Consider the following 24,315-nt stretch of genomic DNA (forward strand, 5'->3'; position numbering starts at 1 on the left):
CTTCAATGATTTACGATTTCACGTTTCCGCTATTTTGCCCGTAAAAGAGGCTTGTCACCAGTAGTAGTAGCAGTAGCAGTAGCAGTAGCAGTAGCAGCAGCAGCAGCAGCAGCAGCCGCAGCCGCAGCGGCGGGAGGGGCGGGAGGGGCGGGAGGGGCGGTAGTAGTGTATGTGTGTGTATGCCAGTGTGTGTGTGTGTGTGTGTGTTTGTTGTGGTGTATGCGTGTGCCGCTGTGGGTGTGTGTGTCTGTGTGTGTGTGTGTGTGTGTGTGTGTGTCTGTGTTGTGATGGTGAGGGAGAGAGAGAGAGAGAATCCTCTATTTCACCTTCGTCAAATGACTGAATCTGGGTGCTTTGTGTTCTCTGGTGCAGCTATCAATGAATGCATGTCTACGCCATGTCCCAGTGACACAGTGTGCGTGAACAAAAGTGGTGCCTACACATGCGTCCCAATGTGCCAATTTGACCAATCAGCGGCTGGTTGCGATCTAGGTGAGTCACAATGAAGCGTGTGGTGGAGTTGAACAGCATTTTACACTAATGTGCAGTGGAGAAACAAGGAGAAATTGCCAAGGAATGGATATGAATAACAGAATACCTTGAGTGAAAGTAATGTCCAATCTGTTGCATGTGGCCTATTTGAACATGTTTCTCTACAGCCCACATCCTATCCTTTTGCTGTTTATTGTTGTGCAGGTGGTCCTGATCACCAGTCCGGCTCCGAAAGTGAAGGAGCAGTTGGAGGTAAGCCATCTGCGAAGCAAAGTTCATCTTGCTGCTGTAGCTACTATCATATGAGCCCGAGCGCGCTAAAACATGACCACAGCTTTTTTGGAAAAAGTCGAGAAAATCGTGATTTGAATTCCGCGGCAAAAAATACGAAGTGCAGTGCAACACGAGTCGCTGTTGTTGTTCTCCTCGGTCGACTGGACTGTTCCGGATGCATTTCTTTGTTGCAAGTAAGTTTATTTGTTTGAGTTTGTATTCCATGTTGCGCTGAGTCGCCTAAAACTGATCGTCATCGATGTATCGACGGAAGAGCCTAGTAGTAGTAATGTACTGCGGAGCGGAAGAAGACGACATCCTCGCACTCCATGCGCAGGATAAAATATTTTGAGGATTCGGGTCGGAAACAGAAGGAAGACGATGATGGCTACAGCGACGAGTCATTTGAGGGTGACACTTTCATCGACTGTAAAATAATTGATGCTGGTAGTCCCACGATCTGCAGTGACGAGGAATTCTACTCTGATGACAACCTGGCAAGCGATTGGCATCGACACTGACTTGGGAGGTGAGTCGGCCGATGATTTGGCCAGAACGGACATCGCTGCACATATCCGGGACAATGCCAGTATTGGTTGCAAGTGCAAAAACAATCGATGGACTCTGCTGCTTCAACTTGCTCAAGTCGATAATTTGAGTAACCTTATGCGGAACATCGCTAGCACGAGCAGTAGGCAGCGAAAGCAGTACTCTCTGGCGAGCGGAGAAAACTGTGTGCAGATGGGCTTTGGTGTGGGGAATATGAGTGCGACGTCAAGTATGTTGAGGAAAACTGTGTGCAGCAGTGTATACTGTATATCTGAAAGTACAGGTGGAATGTGATGGAGAGGACGTGGAGTGCCAACTTCTTCAGCCATCTACAGATGTTGACCGTATTTTCGCTGGCGGTTCTCCAATGGTGCTCCACACAGGAGGTATTTCGGACACCCAGCTCGGTGCCTATAGAAATGTTGGATGTGGCGCAGTACCTGTCAGCTCATGCTATAAGACCCTGGACAGAGGAACTGACCCAGAAAGGATGAACCAATGGACATATCAACTGTGTGCAAAAATGACAATCCCATTGCTGTACATAGAATTTCACCATTTCAACAGTGCTGCATATAATACCATTGTAGCACCACTTAGACATGTCAGATCAATCCAAAACTGTCAGATAGTGAACATTAGGTGTGTTTGATCATTTTTGAACAAAAAACTGAAAATCGAATTTTTGGTCTGTGGTCATATTTTAGCGTGCTCTGGCTCATATCATAATTCCATTTAATATGCGGAAAATAGATCATGACACAAAGGCATTTTCCTAACTTTACTGTGTTCATTTCTGAGAATCAGTTATATGACCGGTTGTCTGGGGAAATCGATCTTGACAAGTAGAAAGTTCTCCGAGCTGTAGCTGATAAATTGCGACGGCCATGAGCAAAACAGGCTAGTTTAGCGAAGACCGCTGAACACACCTTTCGCTGACTTGAAATAAGAACATAATGTGGGAATCTATTCATAGGCATATCATGAATGTTACCACAGTAAATACTAGTGTGACTTGTGTCTCGAGAAAATTGCCAGTCCCGTCTTGTCCAATTTACGCGTGACTAGTCTGCTTTCGGTGATCTAGGCGCATGCTATCCAGTAATGTTACTTGATTAACTGGGATTGTGGATGGTCTGGAATTGACTTCTCTCTTTCATTGCTTTGCACAATTCTAATTGTTCTTTCAGCTGCCGTTGGAGGTGCAGTCGGTGGGATACTGGTTCTTGCAGTTGTCATCGCTCTACTGGTGTTATATCTCAAACGACGAAAGTATGTGTGTGGAACAGAATGCTTACTGCACGCCCCTGCACTATATCCAGTACTCCATGCACTTTGACCAGTTGCAGCCTGCCGACTACTTCGAAATCTGAAGATCAAATCTATGACATAATACATTGTGTTGTACTGTATTGTTTTTTACGGATTCTGCAGAGGTACATGGATACCTATCACGGGAGTCTCTCCAAGCCAATAGAATAATGAAAATAAAAGTATATAGGGAGTGGATACACCTCAAATGAAATCTGAGAATTTAAATCAAAGGAGAGGAAGAATATCACTAGATTGAGAAACAGGGATGCTAATAGAACACTGGAAAGGCACTAAAACGAGAGTAACTGGGCTACAGAAGAAATTTTTAATAACTGAGCTAATTCGAGATTCCTTTGAAAGAGAACCTGTGCTCCTAATACTGGTTTCTTTTAAAACGAAGTTTTAGAAGCAGGAAAGGAAGACAGTTGGCAGAGAGATTCTGGATGACGACCCAGTACTGCAGGATCTAGAAATATTATACCGGGTTAAAACTGAGGGGAAATAGTAAAAACATGATGGAAATACACTAAAGCTAAAATCTGACGACGCCATGCCAGGGATTCCCAAGAAACAAGAGAATTGAAGTCCTCCTTACAAGTCAGGCGATCTGGCCGATGACAAGCGCAGAACAAGTATGACCTAGCAGACGTGGCTTGAAGCTTATCGAGTATGCAGGCAAGACTAATGTTTAACGAATGCATCTAAATCGGCATAGCATACTCCAGGAGGGGTAGAATATAACACATATTATCGAATAGTGCCATCAGGATATGCGGCCCGGACTTAGACGGCTGCAGCGATCGCTCTGTCCAGCGCGTCAGAGAAACAGTGGATGGACAGGTCGGCGCCAGATGATGGCTTCTCTGGGTTCTTGAAACAGCGGTTGACGTTGAGATTGTTTAGGTCTGGCAATCCTTTGAACCACTCCTGCCACTTCCCGGTCTGGTCAGTTGGCAAGTCATCATCCCATCCACTGTCGAGTAGCCACGCATCTTGTAGCATCACCTTCGCGCGAATGAGGTAAGGCGAAATCCGTCCACGAAGATCAAATATTGTAGCGAGACCGCACAATATTGACAGCCGGGTGAACTTCGGAATCTCCTTGGGCTGACATTGGAATGTGAAGGTATCGGTCTAGGCATTCCATGCTATGCCAAGCGTCTTCACTGTTGGCAGATGACCAGCTTTCGCGGAGTCGACAGTCCTCGACATCTCTGGAGATTGATCTTCCTTGGGTATTGAATCCATCACCGCTTTGTCGTTAGACAGTCACTTCCTCATATGGAAGCCACCTCAGGACAGTATCTCTTGAGTCTGCTTGTGCATCTCAACTCCTCTGTTGGGTGTGTCAACAGACGACAGCAGGTCATCCACGTACAGGTTGTCACCGAGATTGCATACGACATCGGGGGAGAAATCATCTCCATGGCGAGCGATGACTTCCTTGACTGCCCGCCCAGCCATGTCCGGTGATGCCTTGGCTCCGAAGACCACCCGCTGAAAGTGGTACCATGCCAACTTCACGTTGCCAAAGAAATCGGTGATAGCGCTGATCTGCCTCCTTGAGCCGTACTTGGAGAAACATCTCCGAGATATCTCCAACGAGTGCAACCGGTTTCAGGAAGAATCGCAGACGGATACTGACCATGTCATTCTGAAGTGCTGGCCCAGTATACATGTACATCATGTCATTCAGCGAGCGACCGTTCCAAGCAGTGGCAGCATCAAACACAATGCGTACCTTGGTGGTGCTCTTGTCGTCTCGCACCACAGGGAAGTGTGGTAAGCACCACTGGTGGTCGCCATCGTTCTCAGCTTCTTGTTCAGTGACCCGCCGAACGTATCCCTTAGACAGGTGGCTTGCCATCACGCGATGGTGCTGGTCTATCACTGCTGGACGCTAGCTGAGAGACCTCTCCCAACTTGCGAGTCGTTGCTCAGCTTGGGCTCGGTAAGACCGGGTAGGCGATTTGCCTCTCTGATTAACCCATGGAATGCCCATCTGCACTTTCCCATCCGTAACACTTAGGCTCTCGGACATGGCACACTCCGCTTCCAAATCATCAGCTGATGATGTGACTTTGTTGCGACTGCTGTCCTTCGTCCCATCCGATTCAACACTCCAGAACTTCTCTACCAGCTGCTCAAGCATTGGCGCACTGTCATAGGTGGTCGTGGCAAAGGTGCTGCATGAACTCGTTCCATTCGGCGGTGCGGTTGCCGATCCGAAACATACCCAGCCTATTGGAGTCTGTGTGGCGATTGGTGCTCCTGCGGTGTCAGAGAGGCGTTCCTCAAGCGAGGCGTGCAGGTCGATGGCGTTGAGGCCAATGAGGACAACAATGCAGCAGCCGTTGACATCAGGAAACTTAGTATTGACGTGCGTCCATGCTGACTTTGTGGCATTCCAATCAACCGTCGGTCGGCGGGGGGGGGGGGGGGGGGGGGGGGGAGGGCAGTTACAGCTGGTAGGACCCACGCACTAAGCTTGCTTGTGGTATGGCTAGCATCTACCTCTACTTCAATGTCCACACGATCTCGGCTCGCGGTGGTCTCTTTCCCACCCAGAACGGAGGAGGTGAGGCGTTCTCTCAGCCCGTTTAAGTTCAATGCTGTGGCGATCGGCTGGCAGAGTTAGCTGGTCGAAGATGCTGGGTCCAGCAAGGCCGTTCCTTTTACATGCTTGCCACTCTCGGTGAAAACCACTGGCACCAGCATGAACGACTCGTACGGTACTTCATCTGTGTATGTAGCATGAGTTGTCGCATGTGCAAGAGGCTCACTTGATGTCTGTGTTCGCTGACCTTCAGTGGTTGTTTCTTTTTGCTCGAAATGTAGCAGGGTGTGGTGCGGCTTGTCGCGTTTAGGACACATTCGTTGTCCACACTGCCTGGATCGGTGTCAAAACCCAAGGCAAACAGTGCACACATCTGGACGTAACTTCAGGAGCCTCCATCTTTTATGGACGGGAGACTTCTCAACTTTTGGACACGCAACCAGCTGATGTGCCTTGGAGCACTGCGGACAGCTAGCGGAAGAGGCATCTGTCTTGTCCTTGGGTGCCTTGGACGTGTCAGACGTTCCTACGAAGGTCCGGTGTTGGTGTTGTTAGCGCGTCTTTGCCCAACCGGGAGAGCCTCGCCTCTTCGTTAGCGGTGACAGTTGCTCTCGTTCGCCACCTTTCAGCCTGTCATCTACCCGACTCAGCATATGCACTCTTGACATAAGCCATTCTGAGAAGGTGTGGACATCACTTTTCCGGTCGTCGTGTTTCTTGAAGTAGTCCACCAGCACCGGTTTCGGGACCTTCTGCTTCACGACCAAATAGAGCTCACGACCGGGCTCTACTCCGCCATGTTCATCAGTGTCGGACGGAGCGTCACTGCAAACTTGGTCACACCACCTGCGTCCTTTATTCGGGGCCACTGCAGCAGCTCTCTTTCTTGCTGCTCTAGGGTGCAGTCATCTCCGCCATGCCAGGCATCCAGCTCGTCAAGCACAGCTCTGAAGTCTCCTGGTCCATCTAAGACTCCCTCCACAAGCTCCTCGGCCTGCCCTCCGGACAAACATTGCCTGAGCTGAGCCTGCTTGTACACCTCTGTGGTGTGAGGGTCGTCGTCAACAATACGACGGAAGTGCTGTCGCCATCTAACGTAATCCTTGTCTTGCCCTGAAAACTTCGGTAGTTCCAGTGGCTTCACACGATGGACAGGGAAGGTGACAGGTGGGTTTGTGCTCCGCTGAGAAGGGGCACGTGGTGCTGGCTGGTGCTGCACTGGCACTCAAAGTTGATGGTACAGGAGCATCTGGCACTTTCTCCAGCTTGGACTTTCTTGGCTTTCTTAGGCTTCAGTAAGCTTCTCACCTGGGTCCAAACTCCCCAGAGGCTGACTGAGAACTGTGAGAATGCTTGCTAGCACTTGGGCTGAGTTACCTCTGATATTATTAGTATCAGTGCAGGAGTTGCCCTTGGTTCCTAGCAGATATATGAGGCTGATGAGTAGACTGCACTGACTGGATGGGCACTGACCTCTGTTTTGGCTGTGATGCTACCACTCTCTTGCTGGTGCCAGCTACAGCTCTGCTCCTGTCACCGGCAAGGTTGCCTCTGGCTCTGCTTCCTGAACCTGGCTGGGCAATTCCATTCAGCCCAAGTTCAGCCCTGCTCTGCTGAGTATGTTGAGGGGAAAGACTGTTCACACTTCTGTGGCCATGATGAATAGCAGCTGGGTTTACAGAACTGGAGCTGTCACAGTCACTGTCACTTGATACCCTTGTTTTACAGTCACTGCTGTGATCAGGACTAACACTACTTCTCTGATCAGAACTTGACTCCACACTTTCAGCTGGTACTGGCGGAAAACAGCCTTTGGTCACTACTACACCAGCTTAGCCCGACTACATGGACTGCTGCTTGCGCTCGTTGGCAAAACTTCATCTTCTGCCTCTGCGAAATCCTGTACATGTATGGATTGAGGATGGAGCTGCTCCGTGTCTGACCTCCACGCACTGAACGTACACCTCTCCTTGCAACACCATCGATGCACTGTCTGACATTGTTCTCTCTGGTACATTCTCACTCTGAAACCTCCATGTGTCACACCTTTCTGGCTTAGTGCCTCCAACTTAGTCTTAGCCTCTGGCTCCTTCTCGCTGTTTCACTCATTCCGGCCTTCTGCTTCAAAGCCGAATGATGTCAACACTGCAAAAGCAAGATCTGGCTCGAATTGCACCACTATGTTCTGACCCCGTGGGGAATTCAATCTTCACTCTCAAAAGCCATTATTCACACAGGTAATCACACAGGTAATCATTTATTCCAAAAGCAAAAAGACTGTAAACTGAAAAACAAACTGCTTCTTGCTCATATGGTATCGGAAGTTGTTCCAGCCAAAAGAGAAGACTAATTAGCTATGCCAAGGTTTCTCTCACAGCTGACATTTTATATAGCATAAAGCCGCGGATTGCAAAGGTTGCACATCGCAAAGGTCGCGCATCGCGTACACACTGCAATGAAGCTTTTCATGTACCGGTACATAATGAGCAGCCCTGGCTGGCGTGGCACACGCGCTACACGTGCGCTGTGTGCTGCGTAGATCCTTGGTACAAAGACCTCGAATACACACCAAGGCATTCATGCAAACAGAAAGGGATACTAGTAAACTATTGAATGGTGCAATATGACAAGGCGAAAAGGAACGAAGAAGAGTCGAGAAATCTGACTGTTTGAGATCAAAGAAGAGTGCGGCGATTCCAGCGAAAGCAGCATTCAGGATCTGGCTCAACACTAGTCGGAAGCTTACCATTGAAGAGTGATCCTCAATGTCAACTGTGGTGGTTGTTACTGCTCCTTTGCCTTCATTTCCCGTGCATAGCACGGGTTAGCGGAAAATCTAACCATCCTACTTCGAAGTACATGTAGCAGCATGTCTTGGTGTGAGCATGTCATGAATAGGCAGAAGATTTACGCACAGTCATGTACTTGGGTGGGAAGTTTGTGGACCCCTCCCCCTTGATCATGATCCTGGCTACCATACGCCCCTGATTAGGTCTGAAGATCGTGTCACTATTCGTGTTATGTTTATTTTACTTTTACTTTTATTCATTTCTGCACCTCGTAGCATGTCAAGACAGCCAATTGAATTGAGGAGAGGGTGAGACCAACCACGGAAGAAGAGGAAAAAGAAAAAGAAAAGCACGTACACAAAAGGGGTAGGGATTAGCAACTTACAAAGCAATGCTATGCTATGCAGTGGCAGTGGTGACTGATTTTTTTACTAGAGGATACTGAAGTGCTGTCTGACGAGGGTACGGAATCTGGGCATATTGAGAGCTTGTCCTACATTGGAACTCTGGGAGGCAGTTGGAGCCATGTGGAGTAGGAGGAATATAATGGGGAATTTACGAATAAGGTAGACCTAGCTAGGTAGAGACAAACACAACTTCGGGTGGCACCAATTAAGCGACTGTAAATGAGCAGGGTGCTGGTCAAGAAAATAGACTCGTGCCAGGGTGCACTTAGAAGCATCAAGATGATGTTGCAAAGTGGTAGTTGATGCAGCAGCATACAAGTCTGAGTTTGAAACGTAACGGTCTGTACGAAAATTATTTACTATACGAAGGAAACGGCGATGAAGAACTTCTAATTTCTCGATTCGGATAGTTTTTGTTGTTATACCCGAAGTCGTTTTTCGCATGGCTGACTGTACACACTTCTGATGTGATTTTGCAGGTGCTCAGTGTTGGTGGTAGAGTTTCCGAATGTGTTCCGGGTGTATGTCCCACATGGGGGTTGAGGGGAATATCCCTGCACACGGGAGGTGGGGAAGGGGAGTGAGAAGTGAAACACCCCTTGAAAGTTGTTGGGATGTTCACAAGTTAGAATCCTGTGGAAGGCCTAATCTGGGAGGCTGGATGCATATAGTATTTGGAATTTGCGGGAAACCAGCTTCACAAGTACACTTGATGTGTCGTGCACTACCAGTCTGCTTCTTTACAGTTTGAAACCGGTCTTGATGCTTGGGTTGCACCCATGGACGGGGCTCCTGAGCAAACTGGAACCAATGCCTCCCACAGGCCTGCGTAGACTTGATTGTTGGTACCACAGTACCTTGCTAGCCTCTTTCCTCATTTCCTTAGGACCCATTACTAATCTGTCCTTTGGTCCATTGTCCTGATATCCTTCTACAGAAAAAAGAAGCATGTGTTGTCTCAAAACAGCAGCGAATTGACATTGGTGAAAGGAAGTGAGCAGATAGAATCACAGTTACAGGATGAGTGCTGCTACTCAGTCCCGGAAGCCACGAATGGGCCAGGGCGAGGGAAAAGTAAGTGTACTGAAGTGTGCATTCAGGGGCACAGTAGAACCTGCCCTAACCAAATACCGTTGGCACAGAGGAAACTGCCCTGATATTCCAGGGTTTCGCTTGATCCTGGATGCACCTTTGATCCACAGCACTTTGGTGCATGAAAATGTGTCCGGTCGATACAGGATTCCGCTTGGTACAGGGTACAGTGTAATACATGCTGTTGCTGATGGGGGAGGGGGGGGGGGCAGTGCAGTTATGCCATGCTGATTATGTTTAAAATGCTCATTCCACTACGGTTGTAGCAAAGTCATTCATGAATACTTGGCGCACATCTAAGACCGTGCCACATCCAAGGTATAGAACTCATCATTCGTATCAGCGCTGGCTCTCTTCCCAAATACTCACTATAGCATGCGCTAGTACTCATTGTCTAGCAGTCACAATGCAAAACAAGGATGTTTAGAGTCCAGCCTGTGTAACTGTCTATATCTTCTTCAGGGATATCACGGAATATGTTCCAAACTGCAGATAGAAGCTTTGGAAAGTCTCCCTGGGCTGGACCAATCTACTGTGAAGCTGGAGGAGAAGCAAGTGTTTCACTCTTCCCTATGGTTGATGCTGATGATTTGGATGATAATCCCGTTGACATGATGACTCGAGATTTGAGCCGGCATGCCGCTGAAGAAGGTACGTACGACACGTCACAGCGTATGGGGCGTAGGTGCGATGTAGGGATGGTAAGTAGGCCATGGCACAAGAGGTAGTCCTATCCACTTGCAGCCCCTGCACAGCCATCACTGATGTGACACCCATAGCACCCTAACATGTTTCGCAATTCTTGACGCAATCCGCACCCAGTCCCCACACAAAGTACCGGCATACCCACCATTATCATGTTGTCTGGTGACTGCATGGTTGTGCATGAAACTCTGAGTTACAACCACAGAGCCTTTCTGTCCACTGTTAGACTGTTCTATGCCCTACATCCACAGCATTGTCAGCAAACTTTGCATACTAGGTGCAACCCTCGTTATATTATGTACATGTCTGCACCTGCTCTTGGTAACTATGGTGAAAAAGGAGGACAAATGTTGCGAGTTATGACTAACTGTCCACCAACGTAACCAAATCTTATAAAGTCAGCGAGTGCGACAAAATGGCACAAAACTGGCAAAGGAGTACTGAGACATTCGGCGACCTGACACCTAGCTCCAACACTTCTCCAAGGCGCAAACCAACAACCTTCCAACTTGGAAGGCTCAGGTTCGGAAAGGTCCAAGAGGGCAAGGAAAGCGCAACGAAGTTGATGGACAGTTAGTCATAACTCTGACATTTTGTCCTCCTTTTTCACCATAATTTAATTGGCTCACCATCCGAGTTAAACTTTGCACACCTGATGAGCCGTCATGACCTATACGGCGAAACGTACGTCGTGTGGAACTACTTGTTATTGTACATAACTAGTCCATCATACATGATTGTGGAGTTTAGTAGGATGTTGGCGTTTCGGTTAGTCACAATTCATCTTCGCTTAGCTTCCCATTCTATGTTTATTACATAAAATTGAGCCTCCCAAGTTGGGTGGTCTATTGCTTTGCGTCGTCGAGTTGTAGTAAGGCCGGTCTGTCCAATAGTCTTACTAGTTTCGTCATCAACCAGTAACTTTCGACATTCTTTGTTGCCATGATGCGTAGCTCGTGCTCTTCTTCGTTGCGCTTTCCTTCCCCTCTTGGACCTTTCCGAACCTGAGCCTTCCAAGTTGGAAGGTTGTTGGTTTGCGCCTCGGAGAAGTGTTGGAGCTAGGTGTCAGGTCGCCGAATGTCTCAGTACTCCTTTGTCAGTTTTATGCCATTTTGTCGCACTCGCTGACTGTATAAGATCTGGTTACGTTGGTCACACAGTTAGTCATAACTCGAAACATTTTGTCCTCCTTTTTAACCATAATTTAATTGGCTCACCATCCGAGTCTCGGTAGCTGTTAGCTAATGAAGATAACACCTTACACTTAACTTTCCCTCCTGTGTACTGTCCCATAATGTCTTCAGCAAAGGAAAGAGAGGAAAGTAGACAACGTGCGAAGGATGCTCTCTCTACTCAACCAACATTGGAGACACAAGAATCCACCTTCTCACTAGGCTCCCGATACAGGAAAAGGTAAGGAATCGCAAAGGTTTTGTCACTTCTGGGCTGTACCTTAACATAGATAAGTAAGGCCGCACCAAAAAGTCTTTTGTTTGTGGTAACATGGCCAGAAAATACCGGTCATTCAGTTGGCTTTCTTTTTGATTAGCCCACATCCCACATGCACATGCAGATGCTACACCGCTATGAAGTACACCAACACACAGGGCACAGAGTTTGGAGTTATACGGGTGCTGGCTGCGAGTGAGGCAATGTGGCTCAACATAGAGCATGAGAGAGAGAGAGAGAGCGAGAGAGAGAGAGAGAGAGAGAGAGAGAGAGAGAGAGAGAGAGAGAGAGAGAGAGAGAGAGAGAGAGAGAGAGAGAGAGAGAGAGAGAGTGGCTCAACATAGAGCACGAGAGAGTGAGTGGCTCAACATAGAGCGCGAGAGAGTGAGTGGCTCAACATACAGCTCGTATGGTGGCTCAACATAGAGCGCGTGTGTTGGCTCAACATAGAGCACGGAGTGATTGAACGCGTTAAACCATTGCCGTTAAGAGTTGCGCCAGCACCCGGTGTTTATTGTTAAGAGTGGACCGGTAGTGAGGTCCTAGTTATAGGTAGTGGTAAGGGTGGGATGGTGGGAAACAGAATTCACAAGCCAACCACTACTGCAGAGCAAGAAACAGAAAACAACAACTAAACAGTTTGAGCTCTCCAAACTGCTGTAATAGAAAAAAAAATTTTCTAATCGCTGAGCTGTAAGTGCAAACCGGAGCCAGGGCAGGCGCACAGTTCTGTGAAGCCTTTTACCTGCATGCGTGCTGAGCTGTAAGTGTGACCCGGAGCCGGGACAGGCGCACGGCCCTGTGTACCTTATACGGTAACTGCGTGCTGCACGCTGCATGTAGCAGGCGTATCGGGTTGCCCAGATAGTGCAGTGTGCACCTGTAGACGTGTACGGCAGTGCATACGTAGCACATGTATGCAGGTGCCAAAGGTAAAAAAGGACATGCCTATGTATAAGGAACATGAGGAAATGAGCAGTGGGAATCTGTGATGAGCGCTAACAAGGGTTAACTGCATTAACCCCACATATTTTCATACATGCCAGACTGATATGCAGATAAGTGTAGATATACAGGACACAGCCAAGATAGAAAATGCGTGGCCGTTAAAGCAGCCATACATGTAGACTACATAGCAATCAACAGATCGATCAGACCACCAGGAACAGTCAAACTGGTCATATACAGAGACACCGAGCAGAGCAGAGTTCCGAGACGCTGCGCATTAACACATCGTTTAGCAATCGTTGCGGGCCAGGAACTACAGCTTCCTGTAGCTCCAATGCAAAGAAAAAGAATCGGCGGCCCAGATCCAAATGAAGTCCAACATTATCACTCTTGTCAGCACCCGGTTTCGGAAGCAAACACTGCTTTGAAGCGAGTGACGCCTTCTGGATGAAGCGTTTCCAAAATATTGCTCAGGGTACGTGACTTGAACAATGCAGCTGTTGACGACTGTCCAGCCGCCGTAAACTATACTGACAGAAACATTTTGCCACTAGAGTTTCTAAACTAAAACATGTCTTCGTCGAAAACATTATGCTTGGCAAATAGAATCACCCTGCAACAAATCCGACTTGGTCAAGTCAACTCGAAACAAAGGACTGAAATGCCTAGTTGGCCAGAGCCAGGAGCAGGAAGGAAGAGCTTTGGACTTGGGCCTGGCGCAACACGAAGTGCGAGCATGTACATGTACATGAAATTGCGTATGATGCGCATATGCATAAATGTATACAAAAAAAGAAACAGTCAGCGGTTGGCCAGGTCACAATTTCAAATTTGGACTTAACGGAGAATTTCAAAGTATTAGGAAATTAGGGGCCACATGCCCCGTACTGCTCTTTTCTCTCCGAAACTCAACACTTGTAAGCCAGATATAAAATAATAATAATAATAATAATAATAATAATTTGAAACTCGGGTATTGAGCCAATAACAAATGTAGAAAGGAAAAGGACATATGGAAACGAGTTAAGAGTAACTCTCCACCACTGTAACTAGATACTATAATTATACAGTCAGAAAGTGCAACAACTAATAATAATAATAATAATATTAACTGGTTTTGAGGGAAAGAGACAAACGGGAAAAGTCTGAAGAAAAAATTGACTGTCACCACCAGGACTCGAACCAGGGACCCTCGCTTGTAGCCAGCGATGCTCTAACCACTGAGCTATGGTGTAGTCGTCATCCAAGCAGAGACCGTTCAACGTTTTCTTCAGACTTCGTAACTCACACTTCCTGTGAATCCACACAGGCGGGTGGGACGCAGCCCTCACTGTACCCACACACTTCACGTACAAACTAGCAAGCGGGGAGCCCCAAGTCATAAAATATTAACTGGTTTTGAGGGAAAGAGACAAACGGGAAAAGTCTGAAGAAAAAATTGACTGTCACCACCAGGACTCGAACCAGGGACCCTCGCTTGTAGCCAGCGATGCTCTAACCACTGAGCTATGGTGTAGTCGTCATCCAAGCAGAGACCGTTCAACGTTTTCTTCAGACTTCGTAACTCACACTTCCTGTGAATCCACACAGGCGGGTGGGACGCAGCCCTCACTGTACCCACACACTTCACGTACAAACTAGCACGCGGGGAGCCCCAAGTCATAAAATATTAACTGGTTTTGAGGGAAAGAGACAAACGGGAAAAGTCTGAAGAAAAAATTGACTGTCACCACCAGGACTCGAACCAGGGACCCTCGCTTGTAGCCAGCGATGCTCTAACCACTGAGCTATGGTGTAGTCGTCATCCAAGCAGAGACCGTTCAACGTTTTCTTCAGACTTCGTAACTCACACTTCCTGTGAATCCACACAGGCGGGTGGGACGCAGCCCTCACTGTACCCACACACTTCACGTACAAACTAGCACGCGGGGAGCCCCAAGTCATAAAAATATTAACTGGTTTTGAGGGAAAGAGACAAACGGGAAAAGTCTGAAGAAAAAATTGACTGTCACCACCAGGACTCGAACCAGGGACCCTCGCTTGTAGCCAGCGATGCTCTAACCACTGAGCTATGGTGTAGTCGTCATCCAAGCAGAGACCGTTCAACGTTTTCTTCAGACTTCGTAACTCACACTTCCTGTGAATCCACACAGGCGGGTGGGACGCAGCCCTCACTGTACCCACACACTTCACGTACAAACTAGCACGCGGGGAGCCCCAAGTCATAAAATATTAACTGGTTTTGAGGGAAAGAGACAAACGGGAAAAGTCTGAAGAAAAAATTGACTGTCACCACCAGGACTCGAACCAGGGACCCTCGCTTGTAGCCAGCGATGCTCTAACCACTGAGCTATGGTGTAGTCGTCATCCAAGCAGAGACCGTTCAACGTTTTCTTCAGACTTCGTAACTCACACTTCCTGTGAATCCACACAGGCGGGTGGGACGCAGCCCTCACTGTACCCACACACTTCACGTACAAACTAGCACGCGGGGAGCCCCAAGTCATAAAATATTAACTGGTTTTGAGGGAAAGAGACAAACGGGAAAAGTCTGAAGAAAAAATTGACTGTCACCACCAGGACTCGAACCAGGGACCCTCGCTTGTAGCCAGCGATGCTCTAACCACTGAGCTATGGTGTAGTCGTCATCCAAGCAGAGACCGTTCAACGTTTTCTTCAGACTTCGTAACTCACACTTCCTGTGAATCCACACAGGCGGGTGGGACGCAGCCCTCACTGTACCCACACACTTCACGTACAAACTAGCACGCGGGGAGCCCCAAGTCATAAAATATTAACTGGTTTTGAGGGAAAGAGACAAACGGGAAAAGTCTGAAGAAAAAATTGACTGTCACCACCAGGACTCGAACCAGGGACCCTCGCTTGTAGCCAGCGATGCTCTAACCACTGAGCTATGGTGTAGTCGTCATCCAAGCAGAGACCGTTCAACGTTTTCTTCAGACTTCGTAACTCACACTTCCTGTGAATCCACACAGGCGGGTGGGACGCAGCCCTCACTGTACCCACACACTTCACGTACAAACTAGCACGCGGGGAGCCCCAAGTCATAAAATATTAACTGGTTTTGAGGGAAAGAGACAAACGGGAAAAGTCTGAAGAAAAAATTGACTGTCACCACCAGGACTCGAACCAGGGACCCTCGCTTGTAGCCAGCGATGCTCTAACCACTGAGCTATGGTGTAGTCGTCATCCAAGCAGAGACCGTTCAACGTTTTCTTCAGACTTCGTAACTCACACTTCCTGTGAATCCACACAGGCGGGTGGGACGCAGCCCTCACTGTACCCACACACTTCACGTACAAACTAGCACGCGGGGAGCCCCAAGTCATAAAATATTAACTGGTTTTGAGGGAAAGAGACAAACGGGAAATAATAATAATAGTACAACCTGGATAGTACAACCTGGAAGATGAGCTGCTGCCCAAGGAGATTAGTGATGTAACGGAGGAGTTGGAGAAGAGGTATCGTGCAGAGGTCGTGGCCGACATAGCACAGCGACAATGCCTCCCTAATCCAACAAAAAAGCATGTACAAAATAAATTATTATACAGTGTTACCGCCATGGTCAACTCTCAGCTCAAGCTTGTGTGTCGCCGGCTATTTCCTGATGGTGAGGCGTCGCTCCATGAGATCAATTGCCTCGTGTATGCTGGTGCTTGCGTTTGCATATCGACTATCCAAGGCAGTCAGAATCATCCGACTGGCAATGCCAAGCAAAACGGAAGTGACAAGGACCATCCGCCGCAGTGGCAGATCCGATTGACAAAGGAAATCGATCAACTCCGCTCGGATGTTTCCCGACTCACCAGCATGCTACGATATCCATCGGAGAAACATCATGACTTCTGGAGGAGATATGAAGTTGAAGTCGGAAACACAGACGAGTTGGAAATGAAGCTACAGGGAAAGAAAGATCGACTTCTTGCGCTAGCAGCCAGAATGCGTCGATACCGAGAAAATGAAAAGGCCAAAAAAGCCAACAAAATGTTCCAAATGAATGAGCGTGCTTTCTACCGGACGCTTCGGGAGCCTGCACACTCTGTTAGTGGTGCTTCAAATCGATTGGAGACGCCGCAATTTCCAGAGGTGGGTGAAGCCACCGAATTCTGGAGTGATCTTCTGTCTACACCTGCGCCGTTCACCGCTGGTGAGTGGTATGTAAGGGAAGCAGAATATTATGAAGAACACGTCCCTGTGCAGAGTAGCGCAGTTATCACCCAGGACATCCTGGCTGACTGCCTACGCAGTACCCATGACAAGTTGCATGGGTACTGGTGGAAGAGGCTGACAAGCCTGCACTCTTACCTTCGGAGAGCCTTCCAGAGGGTGATAGATGGCCACAGTGACGTTCCGGGATGGTTGACGTCTGGCACTACTACTCTCCTTCCTAAGACTTCTCCACCTTCGGCAATGCCCAAAGATTATAGACCAATTACGTGTCTTCCGATACAGTACAAGCTCTTTACCGCCGCCATATCGAAGATTATGTGGCAGCACATCAATCAACATGAAATACTTGCAACGGAGCAGCGCGGTTGTGCAGCAGCTGGTCTTGGTTGCAAGGAGCACCTGATGGTGGATAAGATGATTCTGGAGGATGCCCATACGAAAGGGCGAAATCTGGTCATGGCATACCTGGACTTCAAAAAGGCGTTTGATAGTGTGTCGCATGAATGGATTCTACATGCTTTGACAATGTATCGATTCCACCCGTCTTTGGTCACAACTATTGCCCGTAGCATGCAGAACTGGAGAACGACAATGCACATATGCGACCAGGGAAGATGCAGGGTCACTACCGGCAACATTTCTATAAGAAGAGGCATATTTCAAGGTGACACATTATCCCCGTTACTGTTTTGCCTGGCGCTAAACTCAATCAGTTTTGAGCTCAACCGATTGCCTTTGGGATACAGAGTCAGCTGCAGAGACGCCGAGTTGACTATCAATCACTCTTGGTACATGGACGACATTAAACTCTATGGGAAAACTACAAAGGATGTGACTACCCTCGTGTCTACCGTGTGTGGCATTGGTGATGACTTTGGCATGAATCTCAACCCGGCCAAGTGTGCCGTGCTGCACGTCAGGAGAGGAAAACCAGATGAAGGATGCTCTATCCAGGTTGGCGATGAGACCATTGCAGAGTCGCTACGACTCAATGAAACATACAAGTACCTTGGAGTAGTGCAAGCAGCCATGATACCTCACCCGCAGCTCAAGACGCAACTCACTGCAGAATACAAAAAGAGATTGTATTTGCTTCTTAACAGTGGATTGAATGCGCGAAACATGATCAAGGCCATCAATACCTATGCTCTGCCGGTTATGACATATAGTTATGGAATCGTAAATTGGACCGAGGCTGAAATCAAGACCACAGATCGAGCGACAAGATCAGCCTTGACTGCGTCTGGATTTCACCACCCCAAAGCCTCAGTCAACAGGCTCTACATGAAGAGGGGAGATGGAGGCCGGGGCTTGGTCTCTTGTGAGGATATGCACGGTCGAAGCATGTGTGGCCTGGCCCGCTACATGAGTACCAGCCCAATAGACAGAATAAGCCTGCTTTATCAGTATCATCAACAAAAACCTACAACAAAAAGCCACTCAATAACTGCAAAGGCCGCTAAGTTCCTGTCGAGTTTGGATCTGCCAGCAGCTGGACCAGCTTTACCCAATAAGCATACCATTAAACAAGCGTGCGCTGAGCGAAAATCCAAAACACTTTCCACTATGCCGCTGCATGGGAGATATTGGAGCCGATTGGAGGAGAATCACCTAGATAAGGAGCTTACCTTCATGTGGTTGAAATCAAGGACACTGAAACCTTCAACTGAAGGCATGATTATGGCAGCACAAGACCAATCCCTCAAAACGAAAAATTACCAATACGCCATAATGAAGTCAATTGCTCGAACTGATGCCAATTGCAGGCTTTGCAAGGGCAGCTTAGAAACAATTGACCACATTGTCAGTGCCTGCCCAGTTCTTGCTCGGACCAGTTACATCGAACGTCATAACCGGATAGTAAAGTATGTGCACTTCGAAATGTGTAGAGCACGAGATCTACCTACTGGTGCTTCACGATTCGACCACCAGCTCAAGCCATTGGTCAAAAGTGATCGGTATCGGCTCTATTGGGAGTATTCGGTCCCAACTGACCTGAAACTATCAGCAAACAGGCCCGATCTGCTCCTTGTTGATGACAAGGAGCGCATCGCCTACATTATAGACATCAGCGTTCCTGGTGAGAACAACATCAATAAGAAAATGGCTGAAAAGCGCTCGAAATATTATGATTTGAAGCGAGAGATTTCGAGGATTTGGTCCCTCACCCAGGTTGACGTGGTCCCTGTGGTTGTCGGTGCCCTGGGAGGCTTGGTGAGGGGGACTCCTCAATGCCTCCGGACTGTGCAGGGAGGAGACCTGGCTATTGTACAACAGGAGGCTATACAAGGTTCGATTAAAATACTAAGAACTATCCTTAACATGTAGATGCACCTCTGCTGCGTTTGCATGTTCAATAGCTAAGAGAAACTTGAATAACGACTGATAAAGACTGATATTTCCTTTGTTACTCCCTTCATTGGTTAATGTATTTTGCCTGTCGCTGCAAATTCCTTATTATTGTTTTGATGTTGGAGTTCGGATTGAGTTTCTTTCCTTTCTTCCTCTCCCTTCAACTATTTCTTGTCCCTTTGGTTTTTAGGTTTTATTTATTTATTTTTGTTTGTTTTTTTCACTTTCTTTTTGCTGTCCCACCCATGGAAATATTTCCCGGTGGGTCTGGCTTATCGCCTTCGAAAGAAGTGAATAAAGGAGAGATAATAATAATACACACAGCTCGCATCTTCCCTGAACCTGTTAGACAGGAACAGAGTCAACACATCTGTCAACAGTGTCAAGCCAAGTTAGTCTATCTCTTGCAGCTTAGAGAGCGCTCTCCACGAAGAGATCCGCTGCCTTCAGGTCGTGCCGAATCGTATCTATCCACCGCAATAGGGGACGGCCACGGTTTCTTTTAATGTCTTTTGTGTTGATGGACAGCTCCAGTGCTTGGAACGAGGCGGATTCTGGACCGTCTCGCACCACATGGCCACACCACAGCAGCATACGTCGCAGGCATGTGGCACTAACTGGAGATTGTTTTGTTTCTGTGGATAAGTTCTTATTCTGTGATGTTATTGGTGATGCGTTGCGGGATATGACAGAAAGAAAAAATCATCAGTCACACCACCGGGACTCGAACCAGGGACCTTGCTATTCACGGGCAATGCTCTAACCACCTGAGCTACAGTATGACTCTTATCCACAGTGATGGTAAATCTATTCTTCTGCGACCAATCCATATCTGGCTTGCATCATGCTGGCAACTCACACCAATCAAGAGGGCCTTTGGCCATTCACTTGATATCATGGGGAGCGCATCAAACTATGTCCACTGCGAGCAAATACAAATTGCAATAGGCATGTGGCCTCTAAATCCCTAATACTTTGAAATTCTCCGTCAAGTCCAAATTTGAAATTGCAATTTGTATTTGCTCGCAGTGGACATAGTTTGATATGGTGTCAAGTGACAGTGACTGAGTTTGGTGTGAATGTAGGACTTGATTGGTGCTAGTGATAGATATATAGTGTCGCCTTCATGCTGGCACTGTTGCTGATCATTTATTAGCAGTTGTGTATGACTGCATGTACATGTATGCCACTGTGAGGTGGCAGCACTATCAGCTACAGTGTGCATTGATGTTACTTGCGTTATAACTCTGGCATGCTTCACACCATTATCACTTGCACACTCTCACACCATCAATTGTAGTTATAAGTTTACTTTGGGTTCATTGCCTGTTCAGTTGATCACCTGCTTCTGATTAAATATACGTACTGCCGACGTATCAAGTTTGATGCGCTCCCCGTGATATCAAGCGAATGGCCGAGGGCCCTCTTGATTGGTGTGGGTTGCCAGTATGATGCAAGCCAGATATGGATTGATCGAAGAACGATCGATTTACCATCACTGTGGATAAGAGTCATACTGTAGCTCAGTTGGTTAGAGCATTGCTCGCGAATAGCTAGGTCTCTGGTTCGAGTCCCGGTGGTGTGACTGATAATTTTCTTTCTTTCATATCTGGCTTGCAAGTGTTAAGTTTCAGAGAGAAAAGAGCAGTACGTGGCATGTGGCCTCTAATTTCCTAATACTTGGTCAGGTTACCCGAAACAAAGGACGTTTTCGGTGCGGCCTAATAGAAACGAGAGAGCTTGAAAGTAGGGGTGAAACGGGTGTACCTTTAACTAATAAACGGGTAGTTTTCTTAACGGGCGGGTTTAGCGGGTACCCTTTAGCAGCCATATTTTATTTTTTGAGCATTTCTCCCATAAAATCATGATTTAAATTTGTATATTCTCAGGTTGTATTTTGATACCACATTATGATTCTCAATTGATTTGTTATTGGCTCAATACCCGAGTTTCAAATTGATTTGTGTCTCATAATAATATTATGGCAATGAAGTTCCAAATGAATGTCATCCGTACATTTGCCCATGCACACAACTTCATCCCAGCGCTTTGGCCGAGTGGTTGTGGGCTTGCCTGCGAATCACAAGGTCCCGAGTTCGAGACCCGCGCTGGGAGCAGGGAGCGTGTACTGTGCTAGCAAATGCGGTGATGCATGCATGAACCACTTTACATGCAGTGAACTGCGCCGACACCCACGGTCAACTGGGTACTCACTACTCGGAGTGAGGGTAACATGGATGCAGCTAACGAGGTTAGCCCCCTTGTCGGGCATTGGTTGTGAGACTTACCACCTCACCCTTGCCATTAGGCGCTTTATCTGCCACCCTGGTATTACAGGCATGGTGGTGGCCTGGCACATGCGAAACTAACTACTTCCTATTAAAGCTGGTTGTGTTTCTCAACGTATAGCCAGTTGCAACGCGGACGTGCAAACTTTACTTTACTTTACACAACTTCACAGGCAGTTACGACCGCACATGGTCCTAGTGCTACATGCATTTTGATACATGTACGCAAATCAACTGCAGATTGGTGTGATTCAAGCCATGCAAGGACAGAGTAGTTTAGCAAAAGTTCCGTGATCTCGCGCAATCCTATTAAATTTTGCTACACATACATATACGTTTCTGGCAAACTTTCCGACCAAGTTGCAGTACTTACTCTTCAGTCATATCAGAATGCTGACAACAAGCCAGAGAGGGGAAACTGCTCCTTCGCCGTTATCAACATGTACGTGTCAACAAGCCCAAAATGCTCACAGTCAGCAGACGAGCTAGACAAATTTTACTCAGCATTGTTGACTGCGTGCGAGCAGGTCAGAGGCTGCACGCTGCTCTACATTGCCGGAGACTTCAATGCTAAAGCTGGAGTCAGAAGACCTGGCGAGACTGCTGTCGGGAGTCATGGCAGAGGAATTCGTAATGTGAATGGACAGTCACTTGTGGACTACTGTGACAGCAATGGCCTGCATCTGGCCAATACCACTTTCCAGCATGCTGCTAGGCACAAAACCACGTGGACTGGATGGCAAAGAGATGTGGCGTCAGGGAAAACAGTGCCTGTACTCAACTAAATTGATTACATCGTTTGCCGTTCATCCCACAAGCGACTGCTGCAAAATTGTCGGAGCTACAGAGGAATGGAGATCAGCACCGACCACAAGCTTGTTGTTGCGGATTTGGATCTAGCCAGGATTTACAGTGTTCTTGAAGCATGTCAACTGTCAAGTGCAAGACACAGCACCGCATCCACAGGACTGGCGCTGATAGTCAGTAGACTCGTGGAGGACAAGGCAATACAGAAACGGTACCAAGAGAGGCTGTCCTCCATCATACCTCCCGTCTGTGACGATGCCAGGCAATGTGACGAAGTCTACAATGACATCGTGACAGCTGTTAAAGAAACCACACACAGCACTGTCGGTCAAGTAAAGAGAACCAAGACAAGAAAACAATCTAATGATCCCGAAATTGAAAAGCTGTTGAAATATCAGAAGGAGCTCAGGTTGAGCTAGATCAACACCCCGGATGGAGATGAAAGGTCAAGGCTTGCGCAAGATTGCAACAGGGTTCAACATGAAATTAGACAGAGATGCAAGAAGGACGCGGAAAGGAGACTGGACGCAATGGCTGAGGAAGTTGAGAAACTGAAGGACAGAGCAAAGATGTTCAAGGCAGTTGCTCTAATGACGAGGAAACGTGCCCAGCAGCCGGTGGTGGAGGATGACAAAGGTAGAGGTAACACTACTGAGTCCCTTGACATCATCAGACCCCACTTCAATACACAGTTTAACCGGCCTGATGCTACACCGGTCCTCCCGTTTCACAGAGATCCCCAACCTCTTCAAAACCCAATTACAGCTCATGAAAGGAATTCGCGCGTCAAGAAACTCAGCAACAACAGAGCCTGTGGACCCGATGGGGTTAATGCAAAATGTTTGAAGTACGGAGGTGAGACGCTGGCCTAAGCGCTGGCTCAATGCCTGAATTGCATGTTTGAGACGCATCATCCAATTGAACTCGGACAAGGCACGCTAATACCCTGCCGAAGTCTAACAAAAAGAAGGGACCTCCCGGAAATCTTAGGCCTATTGTGCTGCTGAATTCAACCAGGAAAGCCCTTTCTCTCCTTACACTGCGACGCATCCAGCCAGCAGTGGACAGCTATCTGAGTGCATCCCATAGTGGCTTCCGTCCTGGCAGATCCACGGCTGATGCAGTCTGGAGGCATCGCTGGCTAGCCGCTATCACCCAGAAGTACTATGCCACCATCGAGATACACGGAATAGATGTGAGCAAGGCATTTGACACAATATGAAGAGAGAAGCCGCTCACGGTGGCCAATGGCATCGTGAAGGAGGATGCTTCCTCTGCACTTTCTCTGTCTCGTCCATCCCGCCTGACCGGGTCCATTGAACTTAACTCGGCCGTCACCCTGCTGTCACGTCCCTCCTTTCGCCCTTGTCCGTTTAGTGCGTAGCTTCTATTGTAGTTGGCTGTTGCTCGTCTCGGTCTTTCAATTGTGGGCTTGGATGGTGGATTAGTTGTGGTTGCTGTAGATTGCGCTGTTGGTGTTGGTGTGGGAGCTGCTGATATGCAAGGTGGGTCTTTTTGAGTCGGCATTTGTAGGGTTAATGCCGCTGTCAGTGTTGCTCGCGGTCTGCCACTGGCAAGCTCCCCCGCCGCAAGAACCGATGGCGGAGGATTAGGAGGAGGTAGTGGGACCGGGACCACAAGCGGCACCGCCTCAGCCAAAGCCGCCGGGGGCACTGACGAACCACCGACGGCAGGAGCAAAGGGGGCGACACAAGCCGACCCGATGAGCCACCATGCCCATTCTCCTCCACCACCGCCACCAGCGACGGCGGATCAAGCACAGTCTGTGAGCCAGGATCCGCGGGTTGTGTAGGTAACGGCTGTGTGGTTAATGGTTGTTCTCTAGGTCGCCCTCGCTTCGGTCTTTGTTGTTGTGCGCAAGGTGGAAGTATGTGACGTGGTGTGTGTTGTTCGATGCGTGCGTTCAGGTGCTGAACAGTCCTACCAACATACCGACTACCGCATTGTCGGCATTCAAAGTTGTAAATAAGATGACTAAGGTGATGGGCTGGTAGGACATCATTCCGCACCATAAACGCACGCATCGTCGTAAAGACAGGCACGAAGTGTACTGCGTAGTATGTTCAACGAACAACAGACTT

General features: G+C 48.0%; 1 protein-coding gene across 1 annotated transcript in view; it reads left to right on the forward strand.

The window, feature by feature from the left end:
• The window catches only part of LOC135805528 (mucin-2-like), a 38,943-nt gene that overhangs the window by 950 nt on the left and 13,678 nt on the right, over positions 1-24,315 (forward strand). The window contains exons 3-8 of the mRNA XM_065319577.1: positions 373-492; positions 697-744; positions 2,505-2,586; positions 9,319-9,455; positions 9,936-10,124; positions 11,483-11,591. Coding sequence (XP_065175649.1) covers positions 373-492; positions 697-744; positions 2,505-2,586; positions 9,319-9,455; positions 9,936-10,124; positions 11,483-11,591 — 685 coding nt within the window. The remainder of the gene's footprint in view (positions 1-372; positions 493-696; positions 745-2,504; positions 2,587-9,318; positions 9,456-9,935; positions 10,125-11,482; positions 11,592-24,315) is intronic.

Source organism: Sycon ciliatum, chromosome 1 (genome assembly GCF_964019385.1).
Source record: "Sycon ciliatum chromosome 1, ocSycCili1.1, whole genome shotgun sequence".
NCBI lineage: Eukaryota > Metazoa > Porifera > Calcarea > Leucosolenida > Sycettidae > Sycon > Sycon ciliatum.